This window comes from Lissotriton helveticus, chromosome 7 (assembly GCF_964261635.1).
Source record: "Lissotriton helveticus chromosome 7, aLisHel1.1, whole genome shotgun sequence".
NCBI classification, from domain to species: Eukaryota; Metazoa; Chordata; class Amphibia; order Caudata; family Salamandridae; genus Lissotriton; species Lissotriton helveticus.
The window spans coordinates 70,180,413-70,200,521 of record NC_136068.1 but is presented as its reverse complement, the minus strand read 5'-3'; the positions used below and the strand labels follow the sequence as shown (position 1 = coordinate 70,200,521).

Sequence of the window (20,109 nt, the reverse complement as noted above, 5' to 3'; positions counted from 1 at the left end):
TGCATGCCCTTCTACCCCGTGTGCTGCACTGCCTGACCTTACCTAACCCTTCCACCGCTGGTATATTTTAGCTTGTGGTTATGTGGTCTAGGTTGCTACTTTCCCTTGGGTCGAAGCGTCAATTTGTTACTCTTGCTAATCTATCCTGTTGTATCTGTCTTTAGCTTTTTAGTTGCTGAAGCTAAGCATTCTAGTTCTTTTGTACTGTATGTGTAACCAGTGTAAATTATCTGTATGGTTATTTTACTGTATGTTGTGAAGTAAACTCTGTGCATATTAACTTCACGTTTTATTAATAGAGATGCACATGTATTCTGTCTCAAAGCATGTTTTTACTATCCTTTAACCACTGGGAAGGACGTGACCCCCCCCCCCCCCCCCCCCACACTATTCGTTTTCTCAGTCCTTGCAAGCGCTGGACACCTGTATGGTACAGGCATGCTCACTTTACAAAATCTACCCCTCTTTTCTCACCGGTTCAGTCAGACGTTCCTGAACATTACCTAGTAATAGCCATAGAGATGCAGACACGTGTGAGCTGCAAGCTTATTCACACAGACCTATTTATAGTCAAATGTCTACAAAGAACCCACGAGGCCCGATTCATCACGATTTCGTAGTGACTCTCTCATGTGACCCTCATGGCGTACTCGTGAATTCCAGAGCACTGCAAGAGTAAGTTGCATTTTTTCACAGCGAAGTCTTTGTGTCTTGTGTCCGCTGTAAATTAGCTTTCTTATCTTTGGGGTTTGATACGGCGTTTAATAGCCATTCAGCAACAATGTACTTGGCATCTGAAGAAGATTAGAATGTTTCTTTACTACTGGCAGAGCGCAGATATGGAAAATGCCCCAATTTGATGCATGTTATCCTTGCTACTTTAAAGTACACATGCATGCTCTTGCTCCTCTTTCACATCTCGTCCCAGGTGCTGTAAGGTTTCTTGAAGCCACTGGGCAGAAGGTCTTGTGGCGCATATTAAGCAGATGAATGTACATTGTTTACACCAGGTCATGAAAATCCTGCTTTGTTTGGGCTCTACATGGATCCCTGGCTAGAGTAGAAACTAGGTGCCAGATAATGCACATTCTGATTTGATCATATTTCAAATTTTCACTCTCTCAATTTTCTATTGGACATCTTCTGAAACCTTTACAGGTGTGGTGGTAGAATAGGAGCAAAGGGCAGAAACAAAAGTATTAAGCAAAGGGGCAACTGGATCAGATTCGGTGATACGAGATGGGAAAAAATTAAAAGGGTAGGAAGAACAGAAAGAAATTGGAAGCTGAGTAGAAAGGGAGCAGCTAAGGAGCTGCACCTGACTGCAGACTTAAAGCAGATTATAGAGTAGCACGTGGAAAATACAATGAACATAATCTTCACAAAAGTTATTTACAAAAGATATTGCCATTATAAATTACAGTAACTTTTATTTAAGTATTAATTATTAAAAAAATTAAAATATTTTTATTTGTAATATCAATACATCTAAGTCACATAAATACAACACATATTGCATTACAAATGCTATAGGTGTCACATTTGCGAAAGTTAAAACTATTGGCATTGTAAATGACAAAGCTATTAATTTCGCGATTTTCAAATCCATAAAAAATTTGTCATTTACAACACCAATAGCTCAAACTTTCCTAATGCGAGACCTATTGCAAATGCTTGTTTTGTAATGTGAATTTGGAGTGGGGACTTGGTATAGTTTTGTCATTTGTTTTTGCTGTTGGGGTTTTGAATGGGTTGTGGATCTGGTTGTGGTCTTGTACTGGTTTTGCTGTGCTCTTTGTGATGTCCATTCGGGGGAGATTTGATTTCCTGTTTTAAAGTTGGAATGGGAAGTCATTGTTTTTTGCTCCACAGTTTAGAAATAGTAATTGTCCTGGAATGCTAGCAATGGGGAATGTTATTGGTGTTATAATGGGCTTCTTTTAGGCAAACTATGTAATTGGTTTTTAGGTTTTGTTTGATTGCACATCTGTTGGGTGACTTTAAGTGAGCAACTGAAAAAGAGCTTCTTACATCTTGGTTAACTTCCCTACCGCATTTGATTGGGCAGAAGTTGCATTCTTCCACTAAAAAAGAATGCTTGTATTGCACTTCTTGCCTTGTTGGAAAGTATGCTTAACCCCTTCCGTTGGCCAACGCGAGCACTACCTCCCTGGTGCTGCGCACAACCAACGGCTGACGCAGCCCTGCCCACTCCGTCGAATTCCCGCACCGTTGCGAAATTTTCGCTGCGGTATACGGCTTAATGCAGCAGGACTGCATTGGTTAGAGTGGCAATCCAATGATTAAGGCTATAGATAGACATAGTTGTACATGCGTCATAACGCAAGCGTGCATATACATAATTATTTTTTTGTGTGCTAGTGTAGTTAACACCTTCAATGCTACAGGGTATTTTTCTCCTGTGCTGAAAGTCCTAAAAGCCCATTGTTCATGACTAGGTCAGCTCGTCATAAGCACAGCTCCAGTGGTACTGCATGACGAGCTGACCTTGTCATTAGCATGGAAGAGGTTAAGCATTGGCAATTAATAAGACCATAGCTTTTATGAGTAGATACCATAGGCATGAGTGACTGGGGTGTTTCAAGCCCAAATATTTTGAAAGCTGTCCAGTTTATACAGATTAATTGAACAGTAGTAAATAGCCATACTACTCAGCTTTGTACTAACAGTAACCACACTTTTAAGCAATAACCCAATCTACTTGGGGCTGTAACATTGTCCGTAATTCACTAATTTGTTCCATACCTTGCACAACATGGGTTAGAGCAGTGTTGAACCCTAGTATTTGTTTAGACCATGTAGTAGTGTTTTGAAACCAAAGTCTGGAACTACCGCAAGACCTTCTTTCTCATAATTTTGAATATTGATTATTATAAATCTAGTGAATTAAAACTTTTCCCTATTAATTACTTCACTTTTTTCTGAACGTTTTGATTTTAGCAGTATCATTACCTTAGGATAATTTGTAGCACTTGCTAATGCATGCTTCAAATTGTGTTTTATCTTAGACATCTAGTCGCAGATTCCTTATCTTAGAATTATCCCCAGGCACCAGACTGGATCCGAAAAGGTTTGTTCAGCAGTACCTCTGTGCGTCGGTAGAGGGCGTCAAGCAACTCGGTAGCGACGTCGTTCTCTGGATGGGACATAGAGTGAGTCCATATAAGCCTGCCCCTGATGCGCTGACGTCAGTTTCTTGTGTTACTATTTTTCGTGCCAACAACGCAGAAGCCACTATAGAAATTGCCTATGGAAACAGTGTGCCAAAAAAGAGACCTCTTTGTGACAAACCATTTCAAAGTCCTAAAGAAGGGCATCAGAAAGCCATAACCGGGATCTTGTAGGTAACAGGACTTGCAGTTTTCAGAGCGGGGAATATGGGTGGGCTGTTAAGAAATCTGTAGTTAGATACTGTCTCTAGCGGATAAGGAGTTACCAAAGGTAAGTAACATCGGATGGACATCTAGCCACCGATTCCTTATCTTGAAATTAGATACCTAAGCAACACCATCCTTGCAGGCGGGTCTGCGAACGGAAGTAAGAAAAAGATCCCTGAATAGGACTAGCCGGTCCACAATGAGAATAAAGCAACCAGGCTGCCTAAAGAATTATAGGTGAAGCCAAGGACCGTGGGAATCGCAGATATGATTAAACCATACAAATTACTCTGAAAGCAAAGTTGAATGTCGAAACATTAGCAGTACCTCGGGACTAAAGAGCATCCGCTAATTCCAGAATGTGTACGAAGGAAAGTTTCCTGAAATCGTAGGAGCAATTTAGATTGAAAACAAAATGAGATCCTTTGTGAGTGATGAGTAGATGGAATGTTTGCTCTCAAATGTTACAGAACACAATCTAATGATGTTGCCAAGCGCATCTGACCAGCGCTAAATGTTGAAACATAAGTTTTTACTGAAGAAAACTGGGCGTTCTAAAATATAACCATTGGTACTAAAGTAGCAGAGGAAAGCAAACGCTTCCAGGATCCGTTTGACATCACAGCTACAGCAAACGGACACCTTTATCAGACCCTCTACAAAAAGGATCAGACTAAAGTAAATCATTTCCACTGGCAAATCATGTTTTTATAAGAATAAAGTTCCTTGCTAATTATGCAACCGTGGCACTTACGAGTAAATGCTTCTCACAAGCCATTCTTGTTCGCAAATGAACCTCGATTACTTCATTCCGAGCATGATGCAGCCTAATAAGGCACACTTAAGTTGCATTAAGTTTAAACATTTCTAAACGTTTGCCAGTATGGCTCTAGACTACCATTTTGGATTGGCAACGTCTGTCATGTTAAGCTGCTTTCCTGTTCTGAATACTGATTCGATCAAAGCATGAAATGCCAGAGGAACACTGATCGACATTTCATGCTGAACTATTTCTTTTTTCATGTTTCATAGGCCACCAAGGCCTGCCAGGTACTTGATAATTTGTAATATAATGTTTTGAAGGGCCATTGTAAAATGTAATGAATTCCACACAGTGGAGTTTCATGGGTCCTGACGTTTGATGTTTCCATGTTTGGCAAGGGTATACATTAAAAGCCACCTGTATAATGCGTATTTGTTTCCATGTTCTGATATTTGTCTTGATTTCCCATCTAATTTGTTCTTGGTACGCTGGTGAGGCCGTGTAAATTCTGCCCCATTTGGCACGCCTTGTCACAGTAACGCACACAGTAACACACAGTTTCTCTCTCTCCCTCTCCCCTTTCTTAACACGGGTGCAACTGTGCGAGTCAGGTTGTGATACAGGAGTGCATGGGCCTCTAGGTCATGGGCTGTATATCAAATAAACCTTTGTACTTACAGAAGGTTCTCATCAGTTGATTGCTTCTTTATTTCGTTTTCTCACATTATTTACTTTAATATGAACTTGTACTTTTGGGTATGTTGTTCACCTGACTGTTTATCTGATGGTGCTACACCGCCATGTATTCTGTCAACATTCATCAATAATAGTCAGTACATATTCTCTAGCATTTGTACTTGAGTTCAGTGTGCACTGTACATATTTGTATCTTTACAACATTAAACACATTACTAAAATATCATACTATTCTTTGCCATTATTTATTCTTCTTTTTTAACCGTGATGCGCCATTATGAAATTCACTTTCATGAATTTGCAATATATTATTTGTTACATCCAATCACAATCTTGTTACATACACATTTTATATGTGCTTGAACATGTTGTGACCATTCTGAATGATTCATGCCCAATGCATTTCGGGACAATTAAGTCCCTTCTTCAGGGGAGATTCCATAAAAGAAAAAATTAACAATATAAGGATGTACAAAGGTAGAGCTATGGATAAAGAGCAATCTCATAACCGGAGCATCGCTAACTGATCCCCACCAATAGTATGTTCTCATGTATGTCAAATCAGTTTCCCAATTAGTCACATGCCTTGTGTCTCTTATACCGTGACTTGAACAACAAACATTTGTACGAGTTATAATGCTCGTGCAAAAATCAGTCATGCTATTGTAAATATTGTTGTTAAACATGTGAATGAATAAGATATTCAATCACCATTGTGTGTTCAACACGTGCCCATACTTCGCACATCTCCATTATCCTCTGTGTTCAATATAATCTCATGGTGACACCTCTATATACTGATTCCTACCGTTCAAATTGCTTTAAATGGCACGTAAAACTCAAACTGCGTTTAAAATTCTGTACTGTATGCTGTAATAACATAATTGCTCTTTCAATAAAACACTAAACTGTATCAAATAGTTTGTGTTGACATACTTAACGCGTGCAAAACGTAAAACCGTTGCTCTGACTTTTAATTTGATGGTATTGTGTTCTGTAATACCCAATATCGTCCCGACGTTTCATCAATTTAAAGTCACCTGCGGGCAAAATCCGAAAAGCAAACTGAACCACACACCTCTTTCCAAAGTATACTGTGATCACAATCTGTCCCTTTATTAGTCCTTACCTTCTATCAGTAACTGCTTGACAACGCGGTCAGCTATGTATGCTCTCTCTCTTCCGGCATCAAATTCATGCGAACGCTCACTATGATCATTACCATCGACGACACACTGCTAACGGTTAATCTAACTTCTACCCAAAGTGATCACCATCTTAAACTAGATCGTATTTTATGCCTAATCGTTACCATTTTAATTTACTCTGTATTTTAATCGTAGAATTGGTGTCCGTAACCTGCCCGACAATTATATTGACAATCCTGGCTATGTTTACTCTAGTAGTTACCACTGCATATCAGCTAGAACGTTGTTCCTTGATTCAATACATCTTTTCAACAAACTGAGAGTTACTAAAAATACAATATCCATTCCACCGTCGCCCACATTTTCCAAGAGGATAGATCATATTGCCCACATACTTAGTTACTATGGTCTTAGAATGCCCCCAATTACTGGTACTATGACTAACTTATCAGCCACTCTGGTATTATGCCACATCTCAACATTACAAACTACTTCCCTCTTACCCAATATCGCCTTAATAAACTCTCAGCATTTTCTATGTCGTTCTCTAAATATAGTGCTCGGTGTTCATTTAAACTCATGAGTCAACATTTTCAGTCGCAGTTATGGTGTCTCAGGGTATATTTGTCGAATATCATGGAAATATACAATTGCTTTCCCTCACTCAAACACTCCTCCAGTTGTTGCTTCATGCATGTGCTTCTTAATGAGAAATAATTCTGTGTATATTTGAAAGTGTGGCTTATATGCAAGTGTGTTGTACAGATTCCTACCATGTTAGTGATATTCATGTGTCTATAAGTAACAGATCATATCCATTTTGTCGTTGAGGCCTTTCGGTAATCGTGTGTTAAAATGTTTGGTCCATATATTTTCCGTTGTAGTAACCTTTTAGTTATATTGTAGCCTGATTTTGATGTTAAATGTCTCAATAATTTGAACCGTAGTTGTGAAATAGAATGTCTTTCTCCCTGCCAGTGCATTGCTACGCTTGATGTTTTGTTTAATGTCCTTATTGTGCTTTTATGTTCCGTCATTCTTATCTTGATATTTCTCTCCGGTTTTCCAATATATTCTTTGCCACATGGACATTTAATACTGTATATCACGTTCCTGGTGTTGGAATCTACAGTGTCTCAATATTATGATATCTCCCGTATTTGGATAAGGTACATTTGCCCCTATCATGACGTTATCGCAATGGGTGCAATTTAAACATTTTCTTGTACCTTCCCACTGTCTGTTGTCCTTCTTTTCTGGTGAAACCGGTAATTCTCGAAGGTTTTTGGCCCTCGTGTATGGGTTTCTCCTTGAAAATTTTGTTGAAATCTGGCTCTTTTTGCAAAAATTCCCATCTAGTGTCGATTATCTTTTTGATTGCTGCAGAGCTGGTTGAATATCTAGAAATGAAAATGAGTTGATTATCCTTTGGTTTGATCCTTTTTATCAATAAGTCTGATCTTTCCACCTTATCTGCTCGTTGCATACAATTTATCATTGTATCCTCTTGATATCCTCTGTCTCTATATTTGTGTTTCTGTATGCTCTGTGTACTCGCACTCTGATCTGAGGAGATCCTTTTAATCCTTAGTAATTGGGAAAATGGTAAATTGCGGATTAGGCTGCTAGGATGAAAGCTAGTGTACAATAACACATTATTCTTAGCTGTCGTGTTAGAAAAGATCTGTGTGTGTAATCTGTATTTGATTTGGTTACTAATACATCAAGGAAAGCTGTCCTTGTTTGGTCAATAGTGTGTGTGAATTTGATCCTAGGGTTGTGTATTCATTACACGGATCCTGCCCTCTAATTCATTTCTTGTCAGTCCAAATCAGAAATATATTGTCTATAAATCCGCAGTACAACGCAATTTTTGTGTTCCACTCCTGGACTTGAAAAATGTAGTCGTCTTCAAACTTAGCCATAAATATATTTGCATATATGCTTTAGAAAAGCCCATAGGTATTCCTGTTAGTTGTAAATAGAACTTGTCCTGCCATTCAAAATGACTATGATGTAAGCAAAAGTGTAAGGTCCAATAAAAATACTTTGTCAGCGTTTGTTAGAGGACTGTAACAATGGCCATTCTACTGCATCCATACCCTCCGATTGGAGAATTGAAGTATAAAGAGCTGTGACATCTATAGTACAAAGTAACTACTGTTCTTGAATCGATGCTTCTATAGTCTGGAGTTTTTGTAAAAAACAATTGTAAACAACTGGTGTTATTTTTCCACAGAATTCTATTCGCCACAACCTGTCCCTCAACAAATGTTTTCGAAAGGTGCCCAGGCCAAGAGATGATCCTGGAAAGGTGAGTTTTGTACATCCTTTTTAAAAAAAATTGTTTGCCAATGAATATTTGAGCTGTCAGTTGTTTTGGAATCGTCTACCCAGAAAGTGTTAATTGGAATCCTAGCCACAGGAAAACAAATACAAAAGTCTATTAAGATATGTGGAAATCTGATACAGAGTTGTCTGATGGAGGTGGCACACCAGAAAGTACATTGCTGTTTGAGTTACCTTGACTGAGGAACTGTCTGGATACTACGCTTATATAAAGTTGGTTTAGCTAAGTTGTCAAGGTAAAAGTTGGAATTTCCTAAAACAAAAATATTAGAAAATGGTAAAATGAACACTGACATCTTCATCACATGTAGTTTGTTGAATTGTGAAGGGTGAATAAAGAATGGAGTAATTGCAGTGGGGAAGGAAGGTTAGCTTCTTCTTGACCTGATACTTGTTCCATAATAAAATTATCTGACATGGGTTACCCAGTGATGGCAGCAGGGTATAGTAGCTAAGAGTGTAAATGGAACCATTTAATGATGCTTTTTACTTAAAGCAGTTTTAACCTAAATTGTTACGTTATGTAGTGTACAGGTGTGTGCAGGTTGCTTCATAAATCTACTTGTCCTGTAACAAAATCCACTTGCCCCTTTGGTTGCATATAGTGCAGCGACAAATTATGTCCGCAATCTCATTATATAAGAGCTTTGATATTCCCTTGCTGATTATGCCAGGGCTCATACCATATTAGTGTTTGAAACCTTGCAATACCCTTATTGCCATGTTTCCGCAGATCTACATACTGGGCTGAAGGTAGTGGTAAGCAATAGTTCCAAGATTAAAATGAAATAACTTGTATGTTTTAAGTGTTTTCAATAAGTCTTCTCTAATCTTTGCCCATAATGAGAAATGTTGGAAATTTACTCCTGCCAATGGCAGACGTAAACCTTCTTCCAGACTTGGGGGGGAAAAAGTGGTTGGAGGGAAAGTGAACTTGCAAACACTGTTTTTCGTATGAGAAAATCTACACATGCATATTTGCTCATGCTAAAAATGCAGTTCACAAAAATTTCTAGGAGTACAATAGTACTCCTAGGAGTACAATAGTCGTACTTCTGTAAATTCTTTGGATTTCACGAAACTCGTATAGCTGCACTTAATGCAAGGACATAAACCATGGGTGTACTTTTGAGACTTTCTTTAATAATCGGGCCCCTAATTTGTTATGGTGTTGACCGTGACCTTTTGTGTTCATTAAAATTCTCTTTCTCTGTATCGGCTGGCTTCACTGTGAGTGACCGCATTCTACTCTTTCACAAGGAGCATATCGGCAGTAGTAGTAGTTTTGTTCAGTGCCAGTAACTACTGTTGGCAGTGTGTGCTTTTTGAGACCAAAAAACGTTTTTTGCTTTTGCCAGTGTTTGTTATAATGGTGAGGGCCTGGCAGCTCCCACACAAAAAGGTTTTATAAAAACCATGAAAAAACAAGACACACATTGACAAAACTAAAAAGCTGACCACCAATTTTAGACCTACTTGCTTTGCCAATGCTTGTTTATTTTTGTTTCACATAGTTATTGAAACTAGTTACACTGATTTTCCATTATGAATATTTTTGAGAAATACTAGCATGCATCAACATATGTTACTAAATGATGCTGCAAATCAATGGTACCTGAAATTTTACAGTAGTTAAGCAAAATGTTTTTTTCCTGCTTTCATTTTTAGGTCTTGGCTAGCGAAAGGCTGCGCTTGCGCAGTCTCGCTCCGAGCCTTTGTCTCCTAGAGTGGGGCGTGAACCCGCCCCTCTTCTCCATTGGCTGGCTTCCTAAACGGAGGCCAGCCATTGGACGAGAGGGGCGTCTGTCCGTTTAAGCCCCGTCTTTTTGGGATTGAGGGGTGTGTTTTTTCGTTTTTCTGTTTTCATTCTCTCCTCTTCCCATTGGCTGGAATTTTACATTCCAGCCAACGGGAAGAGGAGAAAAAGAAAACACGCCCCCCAATCCAAAAATGACGCTGCGTTTCACCGAGGCATTCCTGCCTCGCCTCTGAAAAACATGGTGACGCTTGTTAAGCCTTCTGTGGCCTCTTTATTTAATTATTTAGCCGCGCATTGGCTCTACTGCCTATTTCACTCCCCTGCCCACCTCCATGATTTGTTAAGCCTTCCGTGGCTTCTTTATTTAAATATTTAGCCGCACATTGGCTCTACTGCCTATTTCACTCCCCTTCCCTCCTCCATGACCTGGCTGCCGAAGGCGCCCCTGTTTTGGCTCTTGCCTACTCTGCTTGGCTCTTAGCTCCCTCGTCGAGATCAGGCCGTTGATGGCGATCTTTTAGCCGGGCTGGCACTTGAACACGCATTCATGTTTTTTTTGTTTACTAAGAGGGGAGAAAGAAAAACACGGCCCCCCAGTCTGAAAAGGACGGGGCTTACAGACTCGTTCTGCCCGACTTCCCATTTAAATCATTGCATGCAGTGAGTAATTGTCCTTAATTTCCCTGCACTGGCTCTTAATAAACGTTACCCCAATCCTCGATGGCTGCCAAGTGGATGTTTACTTGAGAAGAGCGTGATTCACTGTCATTGTTGCAATAAGAATTCTAAACTGCGAGGGCACGGCTGACAGCAAATAATACGGCCATGTTCCAATTGAAACAGCAAGACGCTTATTATTGGTATTACTTGCACTTCTGTTTGTGAGATTTTTTTATTACATACGATTCCATCATATTATGTAAATATACATTATGTTTCAGTGTGTTCTGTGTTGCTGTTGTTATTTTGATCATTGTTGTCACCGTTGTGGTTACATTCGTTCTTTTGTTTTTCTGTTATTTTTAGAGGTTATTTTCGTTGTTACTATTATCACTGTTCACTATAGTGGTGCAGGCAGTACCGTTGGCCTTAGTTTCCAAATTATGCAGGTTTTAGAGAGGGTGCACGGAAGTTGTCCCTTCCTGGCCTCACCCCCACCCGCACCTGGCCGTGGGGGTCAGGGTGGATACGTGCGGGTCACTCTGCTGCCAGGAATCCGGGGGAGGGGAGGGACTAGGAGTAACATTAAAGTGTTTCAGTGCACAGGTTCAATCACGGCGTGGCCCTGCCCCCTCTTTGTACCCCCTCCTTGGAGACGGCTCGCTGCATGTCCGGCCGGCGCGGTCTGGGTGTCCGGCCGGCTCTGCCTCTCTCGTTGGTGGCGGTGCCAAGGGTCATTAGGGCTGTGCAAACTGCGCTGTGCATGTAGCAGAAGAGCGGAAGTGATTAATTATTGCACTCACATTAGGTGGACACTACACACGTCCTTTGCACTCCACTATTCACCGAGCTCCCCCGCCTCGAGGCGCTGGAAGAAGCAGCCTCACATGGTCTCACACGGTCTGCTCTGCAGAATGATGAACAAAAGCACAATGACGCTTTTTAACGGGCTGCCCACTCCGAGCATGGCATTCAGTATAGACAAAAAGGTTTGAAAGATATTTATCACACACGGACATTGTGTGCGGTGTCTAGAGCTGGTCAGTGTGGCGCACAGAAATGTATGTGGAGTACTAGCTAATACTACACAACCAGCACTATATAATAATACACAACAAGCGCCATCGAGGACACATCCAGCGCTAATACTAGACAACTAGCGCTATTTAATACTACACAACTAGTGCTATCTAATAATACACAACCAGCGCTACAACTACACAACCAATGCTAATACCGCACAAACAGCGCTATCTAATATGCCAATGAGACCAGTAGTGTCGAGGGAGAAAAAGATATCCGAGGACCCTGCACAATAATTGTGCACTATATCTCTTCGCAGCAAAGTGTGATCCTGGCCAAATCACATAATCTGCCCATTCCCTGTTAGATAAAATCGACAGTGCCTAAACAAAACATAAGAACTAGACTCTATATCACTTCTGCAATGCATCACAATGTGATTTTACAGACGAGTGCGCGGGACAAAGGTGTGTGGCAGAAGCAGCAGAAAGCACACATCAAACAGTATGTGTTTTGCTTTATCCACATTTTAAATTGTTAAATAGCGCCCACTTTTTTTTGAGTTTTATATAGCGCGAACTAGAACCGAACCGAATCAGTTATCAAAGCGCTTTACATAGCACCAGTTACGTTACATGAGGACACACTTTCATTTTTTTAGGCACGGGGAGATTAAGTGATTTGCCCAGAATCACAGGGGGTTATTGGCGTCGTTACCGAGACTCGAACCCAGATCCCCAGATCCCCAGGTCCGAGGTCGAGCGCCTTAGCCGTTAGGCCAACCCCTCTCCCCTTCACTTGAACTGAATAGCCTCATGGCACTGTGGATAGCGAATGTGTTTGTGAAAGGCACTTAAGCACTGTCCGGAGAGGGCAGGGGGCGGTCAAGTTACTGTTTCATTATGCCATACCCGGCCTCCGTTCGATGCAGACTCTGTCTAACATTGGACATCACAAGTGGCCCCATGCTAGGTGTGAGCAGCGACAACAAGCGCTGCGCTGACACTTCTTTACATCTCTTCAAGGACCGCATATTTTGAGTCCCTACTCACAACTGAGCTGGAGGATTGTTAGATATCTGCAACAAGTTCACCAGGCAGCTTAAGTTCCTATGCCAGGGCTGAGTATCTCACCAAGGTCTTTGTTTTAACTTTGCATTCTGGGGCTTGTAGTTCGGAATGGTGGTGGGCAACGGAACGAGTACAAATAATAAAAAGACTGGAGTGGACAAACCGCTCCACCCACGTGCCATCTTTAATCTTGTGCCTGTTCTCATTGAACGATAAATTCCAGCTAACCCCTCCCCCTTGCACTGTGGCCCGTGGTCCCATCCTGGTCAGGTGCAGGCCACTAAAGACAGTTAATGGCCTCCTTATGCACACGCTGCCAGGCTTGTTTGGGGAGAGTTAATTGCCCTTTTTAAACAGGTCTCAGTCTCCGCTTTCGCCGCCTGAATCTCGGCCCAATTTGTCCTTCGGAAGATTAAAAACGCGAGGGGCGGAAATGGCACTTCTGAGGCCCGGACACATCCCCGGCCCCTTAAATTGGAAATTGCCGGAGGGAGCTGTCCTATCTGGGTGATTTACGCCTCTGTAATCCTCGGGCGCAGGTCTGCTTAATAAATGTCACTTTGCAAGGCAGGCAATATGCCTCGGTAATTAGTGCATTTAAAGCAGGTTCCTCCTTTGAAGTACCCGTCCTGCCTGGACGACCCGCAAAAACCGGGCTGTGTTTGTGAGATCAAAAGGTGACCTTTAAGGCAGCTTTTTTTGTTGATTCACTTTTTGAAATGCTGTTTATTTATTTATTTATTAATTGCTAATATGGAACGCCGTTCCTGCTCCGCTATCTTTGAAGGATTACTTTATAAACAACTTTAAATCCCCCTCCCCCTCGCAGGGTCTGCTTCAGAGATATTGTATTTTTAGGTCTCAGCTAGCGAAAGGCTGCGCTTGCGCAGTCTCGCTACGAGACTTTGTCTTAGAGAGTGGGGCTTGAACCCGCCCCTCCTCTTCATTGGCTGGCTTCCTAAATGGAGGCCAGCCATTGGATGAGAGGGGCGTCTGTCCGTTTAAGCCCAATCTTTTTGGGATTGAGGGGTGTGTTTTTCGTTTCTTTCTGTTTTCATTCTCTCCTCTTCGGCTGGAATTTTACATTCCAGCCAATGGGAAGAGGAGAAAAAGAAAAAACGCCCCCCAATCCAAAAATGACGCTGCGTTTCACCGAGGCATTCCTGCCTCGCCTCGGAAAAACATGGTGGCGCTTGTTAAGCCTTCCGTGGCCTCTTTATTTAATTATTTAGCCGCGCATTGGCTCTACTGCCTATTTCACTCCCCTGCCCACTTCCATGATTTGTTAAGCCTTCCGTGACTTCTTTATTAAAATATTTAGCCGCGCATTGGCTCTACTACCTGTGTGGGTTGCTCTGTGTCTGTGTGGGTGGCTCTGTGTCTGTGTGGGTGGCTCTGTGTCTGTGTGGGTGGCTCTGTGTGTGTGTGTGGGTGGCTCTGTGTGTGTGTGGGTGGCTCTGTGTGTGTGTGGGTGGCTCTGTGTGTGTGTGGGTGGCTCTGTGTGGGTGGCTCTGTGTGGGTGGCTCTGTGTGGGTGGCTCTGTGTGGGTGGCTCTGTGTGGGTGGCTCTGTGTGGGTGGCTCTGTGTGGGTGGCTCTGTGTGGGTGGCTCTGTGTGGGTGGCTCTGTGTGGGTGGCTCTGTGTGGGTGGCTCTGTGTGGGTGGCTCTGTGTGGGTGGCTCTGTGTGGGTGGCTCTGTGTGGGTGGCTCTGTGTGTGTGTGGCTCTGTGTGTGTGTGTGGGTGGCTCTGTGTGTGTGTGTGGGTGGCTCTGTGTCTGTGTGTGGGTGGCTCTGTGTCTGTGTGTGGGTGGCTCTGTGTCTGTGTGGGTGGCTCTGTCTGTGTGGGTGGCTCTGCATGTGTGTGTGGGTGGCTTTGTGTGGGTGGCTCTGTCTGTGTGTGTGGGTGGCTCTGTGTGTGGGTGCAAATGCAATAGGTCTCACATTTGCCGAGAGATTAAGCTATTGGCATTGTAAATGACAATGCCATTTGTTTGTTTTAACCCCTTCTACGCTCGTGACAAGGTCAGCTCGTTATGGGCGTAACCTGCGCTACGCGGATGACGAGCTGACCTTGTCACGTAACGCGGGATTTTCAAAATCGCAGCGCGCAGCGGGAAAACCGCTAGCGCGCATGCGGTTAAAAACAAAAAGATAAATAAAAATGTCATGAGCAATGCCAATAGCTCTTACTTTAACAATGCCGAGACCATCGCATTGTAAATGCTTGTTTTAATGTATTTTAAGGCAACAAGGGGACCCAAGTTAAGTCAGCCAGGGACCTTGGGATTCAATTATTTTAAACAGTGGTCCCTAGGGAAATTAAGAATGAAAAACTAGTGAATGAATATAGACTCGATCAGTGCTATATTGATTGGACTTGTCCAGCCGGACAGAGGTCAGATAAGTAATTTTTAGAAAATAGTTACAAACAAAAATGCACAAAGTGGGACACAAGCCTGTATCCTTCTAAACCAACGAAAAATACAAAACACACAAGGAGGCTCAGGCAAAGCTCACGATTTGTTACAGAAAAGAGTTTCACAGTGTTGGGGACAAATCGCAAGGAACACCTTTACATATCCAAATAAAGAATTTTTGTAATGTATAAGGTGGTTGAAAGTGTTGACGGCATTTCGATCCATGTGGGCAATGCGTGGATCATCATCAGGACATTAGATACATGCCTGTGTAATAGAGCCTTAGTTACTCACAGACGAGATTGCGGGTGAAACGTGAGGTTAGGAGTGCGGTCCAGGGGCTTGTGCAGCCGACTCCGGTAGATCCTGCAAATTAGGGACTGGAGTGGGAGCGTCGTGTTGGCTCGCAGTGACATCTAGGTAGAAAAATTGCGATGGGTGTCTGGTCCGCGATGGAGTAGAAAGGAGGGAGCCACATATGTGTACTCGTTCCGCGCGATGGCCTAAGTGTGGTAGCCACAAGCTGTTACGCTGGGGGTCTGTTTCCAGCAGTGTGGGTTAATGTTTTTATGAACATTTTATTTTGAAAGCAAAGAATCGTCAATCTTGCTTTCAAGCTTCTGCAAATATTTGCATCAAATCAGAGCATTCTGGGAGCATTATGCATAGCGTCATATTACTAAACTTCGAAAACTTGTATACACATTTTTATACTGGAACCACTGTCAGTAGTACAGTCAGAGCTTACAACATTTAGAGCGCTCATCATAATAATAAAGGCTTTCATTTAATGAACCAGAAATACAATTTTGAACAGCATTCACATTTGGACAAAAATATTATCTTAACTGCAGACAGTGCTCTTCCCTGATCTACAATGTGGTACTTCAAAGTGGCAGCCAAAGGGTTTGTGCTGCAAGGGTTTGGGCCTACTTGTCCCAAGGACAAAATACACATGAAAACATGTTGCCTTTTGCCCCAAACAATATGTCCTGGGTGTGGGGCTATAGGAATTCAACATCCCTGACGGTGTATTACTTCAGTTTCGGTAAGTCAAAAAATATTTGTAGAACAATCCATGGGGCTTCATCACTGCTCGATCATTATTAGCAGTATCGCATTGATTTAAAAAAAATCTGTTGTACTCTAATATATAAACGCGTACACTAATTACTCCTTTATTATCCCTTTGGTGCCATGTAGAGTGGTACAACATTTTGTCAGCAAGCTCAATAAAGAGCTCTGATGATAGCCTCCCTGGTTATGTCAGGGCCCATGCTATAGTCTGGTTTAAATACCAGCAATTCACTGATTTTGCCACCTTACCGCAGATTGACATATTGAGGCAGCGGTAAGCAATAGTTTCAGGATTGGAATGCCCTTTTGAATCTATGCATGTTTTAGGGGTTTTCACTAGCTCTTCTCAAATCTTGGGGATTTTTTACTCCATGTATCACGGAATCTTGTAATTTTACTTCTACATTTTGCATTTTCTTGTTTAAAATAAACGCAATTCGGATTAATTGATTGCAACGATTCCATACTGGTTCTTACTCAGTTTTCTTCCCCTTATTAAATCTCGACAATTATTTACAGCCTATACTTCATCAGCACCCACACTGGATGACTCAGATGCTTGTCCCGGAACAGGAGCCAACATCTGCCTATGTCAAAATACCAGGGCACAGCTTCCAACTTTGGATGAACTGCTGCTCTCCCTCTACACCAGTATTATCATAGACTGGAAACCTTGTTTGAAATGATCTGCCAATGTTCAAGGGCGCGGATGCTGACCTATCGTTAGATCTATAGACTGCCAGTGGTCTAGATACTTACTAAGAGACTGTCTTATTCTTCAACAGCGCCCAACATTGTGGAGGGTATCTCTTGCACGATAATAGAGCGATATTAGTCAGAACTTCAACTACCTACTAAAGAAATACGGGCAAACCTTTTGACAAACATCTTGCAACCTGTGCCTTCTATTTCAAAGCCCTTTGTGCCTTTTAACAAAGCCCTGTTAGAAACTTTGATGACCGCTTGATCAAAGATGTGTTTAGCTCCCCCAGTACGTCTCCCTGTAGCTAGGTGTTATAGGCCTGACCATTGGATATCTGGCCTTTTTGATTCGGCACCAGAATCGGAGCATGGTAGTTCTAGCTTCTACTATCAAGGTAAACCTCAACATATTCTTTGTGTCACCTGGTAGAGAATCTAACGTTTTGATGCATTTAAGAAGAGGTTATTTTCTTCCACCAGCTTGCCTCTGATGTCCCTGACTGCTCTCCTGGCTGGTGGGATGTTGTGCGCATGCTCTTGGGATCTGCCCATCTAAATTTTACCTGACATCTCTGATTGAATTCAGGAACACCTTCACTCAGGCAAACCAAGATGGAAAGGGTGCAGCATAATGTAACGAGGGTAGGCCTGGCTCGACAGAATGCGTGGGTTATGTCATAGGCGCAAATGTTGTAATCAGATTTTGTGGCTGGAAGTGCCCAAGAGTATTTTCTGGTGACGTGTTGGGTCCTTATGGATATGCCATTTAAGAGTTGTAGGCTTTTTGTCGAGAGATCATATTTTCTGTGGGAATGTTTCAAAGACCGTCTTCTGGTATTTTGTTTTGGCCTTTTAAGCCCTCAATTCCATCTATACTAAAAAATTCAGGGTATAATCTTGGGACTTTGGCTCTCACCAAAAGCAGCCAACGCCACTTTTACTCCAGCTAACACTCTTTTCGCGGCTCAAGAGGACTTGGTGGTTTCAAAGACCATGGTACTGCAAGGGACAGCAGTGTTTTTCCTCTTCCTCAGCTGCAGCCAAACAGCTTTGATTCGTTCCTCCCATGGTTATGTGCTACCAGAATTGTTTCCTTCCTGTCCAGCTGTGGTGCTATGAATTCAGGTCACTGGGTGCTGCCGATTGTTCAGCTAGTTTAAGTGGAACATGGCTTCATCCTTGCACAGGACTTTTGGTTGGCTCTGGCAAAAGGCACCAAAGAGATGCTTCAGGAGTCCGAAGGGCAGAGGATCCTCCTCCTGTCTTTTGTTCTGGCACAAAAAAGAGGATCAGGTCTGTTCTGGAGATTAGACTTGTAAACACCTTTCTGCAAAAGCACAGGTTAAAGATGTTGACTTATCCCAGGTTCTTAGATTCAGGGGACTGCATGGTGTCCTGGGTCCTTCGGTATGTGATGGGAACTGAGGACTTTCACTTTGCCATTCATATGTCAGCTTCACATTGGCCCCACACATGTGATGGTGGTGGTCGCGGCCCATCTTTGCTAGCCTTGAATACATGTATTCCTGTCCCTGGCTGCTGAAGGTGAGCTTGACGTCCGTTGTACAGACAGTGGCTCACCACACAAATCCTATGTAGAGGGATACTTTCATAGGTGCCATTGTAGACATGGGTGTGTTCAACTCCTTTTTCACTCCTGCAGTGAGTCTAGAACTTTCATGTTATGATCCTGATGTTTCACGATCACTCATCTGTTCTAGTGCATATGGTTGAGGATTCTTGGCCTCATTCATCCTGCTAGTCCCATATGCCTGCTGGAATATGGGGTTTACAGTGGAACCTTTGCAATCAGTGGACACAGTTCTGTTCTTGCATTTTGAACATTTGTATTTTGAAGAGGGCAGCTTTGAACCTGAGTAATGACTTTTGAGCACCAACGTGACTTGTGACATACCGTTCGGCCTTCCTCATCCAGACCTCACAGTAGTGGCAGATGCATTGTTTATCAGTTGAGGCAGTCTCCTGGAAGTGATGGAGACGCGGTGCCTTTTTGCCACAGTAGAGCAGAAGCTCCACTTCAACCTTTTGGAGGTTTGCGCCACTCGTCTGGCTCTGAAAGCCTTCCGTGGATCCAGCAAGGGGAAGCTGATTGAGGTCTTAATGGACAACACAACTGTCTTGTGCTATTGCAATCATCATGGCGGTGTTTGGTCTTGAAGCTGGTCCAGGAGGTGCTGGGCCATTGGAAATGGCTACACCCTCGATGGATATTCGCAGTAGACCTTTATTTGTTAGCTTTGCAGTGTGGATGAGCCCAGCAGAATTCAGTTGGTGCACCATAAATGGCATCTTCCTCCAAATGTGGCCCAAGGCATAGTCACCTGTGTGAGGTGTGCTTTAGTTGAATTTTTTCGCCACCACTTAGAATACTCCTAGTCACTATTATTGCATGCTGCACTTTCCGCCAAGATGTTTTGCGGAGACTCATTCTTCCTGCAGTAGGTTGCAGGTCTTCTGTACGTCTTCCCACCTCCGCCTCTCCTGCCTAGGGTTCTGAAGATAAGGAAGCCTGGATCAGATCATCCGGATACTCCTGGTTTCGGCCATTGGAGTGTGGTACCCTCATCTGAGCACTTGCCTCCGATCTGGCTACCCTTTTGAAGAACCTCCTGTCTCTGCAACAGGGCAGGGTCCTACACCTGAATCTTCTCATCCAACACAGTGAGTGGAGATTGAGTGGATTTGATTTACCTTGTGAACTAAAAGATAATCTTTGGCTAAATGTCTGTCTGCTAAATATTTATTCCACTCATTGGTCAAAGTTTATGGTGTGGTGTTTAGACCATCAAGTCCAATCTCTGCAGGCCCACCTTCTAAATTTCTTATTATTAATTCTATTTCTGGCCCAGCAAGACTTTGTGGTGAGCACTGTTAAAGGTTATATGATCCCATTTTCAGGTTCATCATACTTTGTTATTAAAATCCCCAGTTGTGAAGGCTTTTTGAAACGTTGCATTTATGCTGTCCAGTGCACCTTCTATTATGCCTCAAAAAGACCTAAATATGGTTCTTGCATTCTTAATGTGCA

The 20,109-nt window shown here is 42.5% G+C and overlaps 1 protein-coding gene across 2 annotated transcripts in view; it reads left to right on the top strand.

Moving 5' to 3' along the window:
- FOXJ2 (forkhead box J2) overlaps positions 1-20,109 on the top strand; it is a 280,606-nt gene that overhangs the window by 137,768 nt on the left and 122,729 nt on the right. For both annotated transcript variants that reach the window (XM_078651469.1, XM_078651468.1), the window contains exon 3: positions 8,245-8,319. In XM_078651469.1, the coding sequence (XP_078507595.1) occupies positions 8,245-8,319 (75 nt within the window). The remainder of the gene's footprint in view (positions 1-8,244; positions 8,320-20,109) is intronic.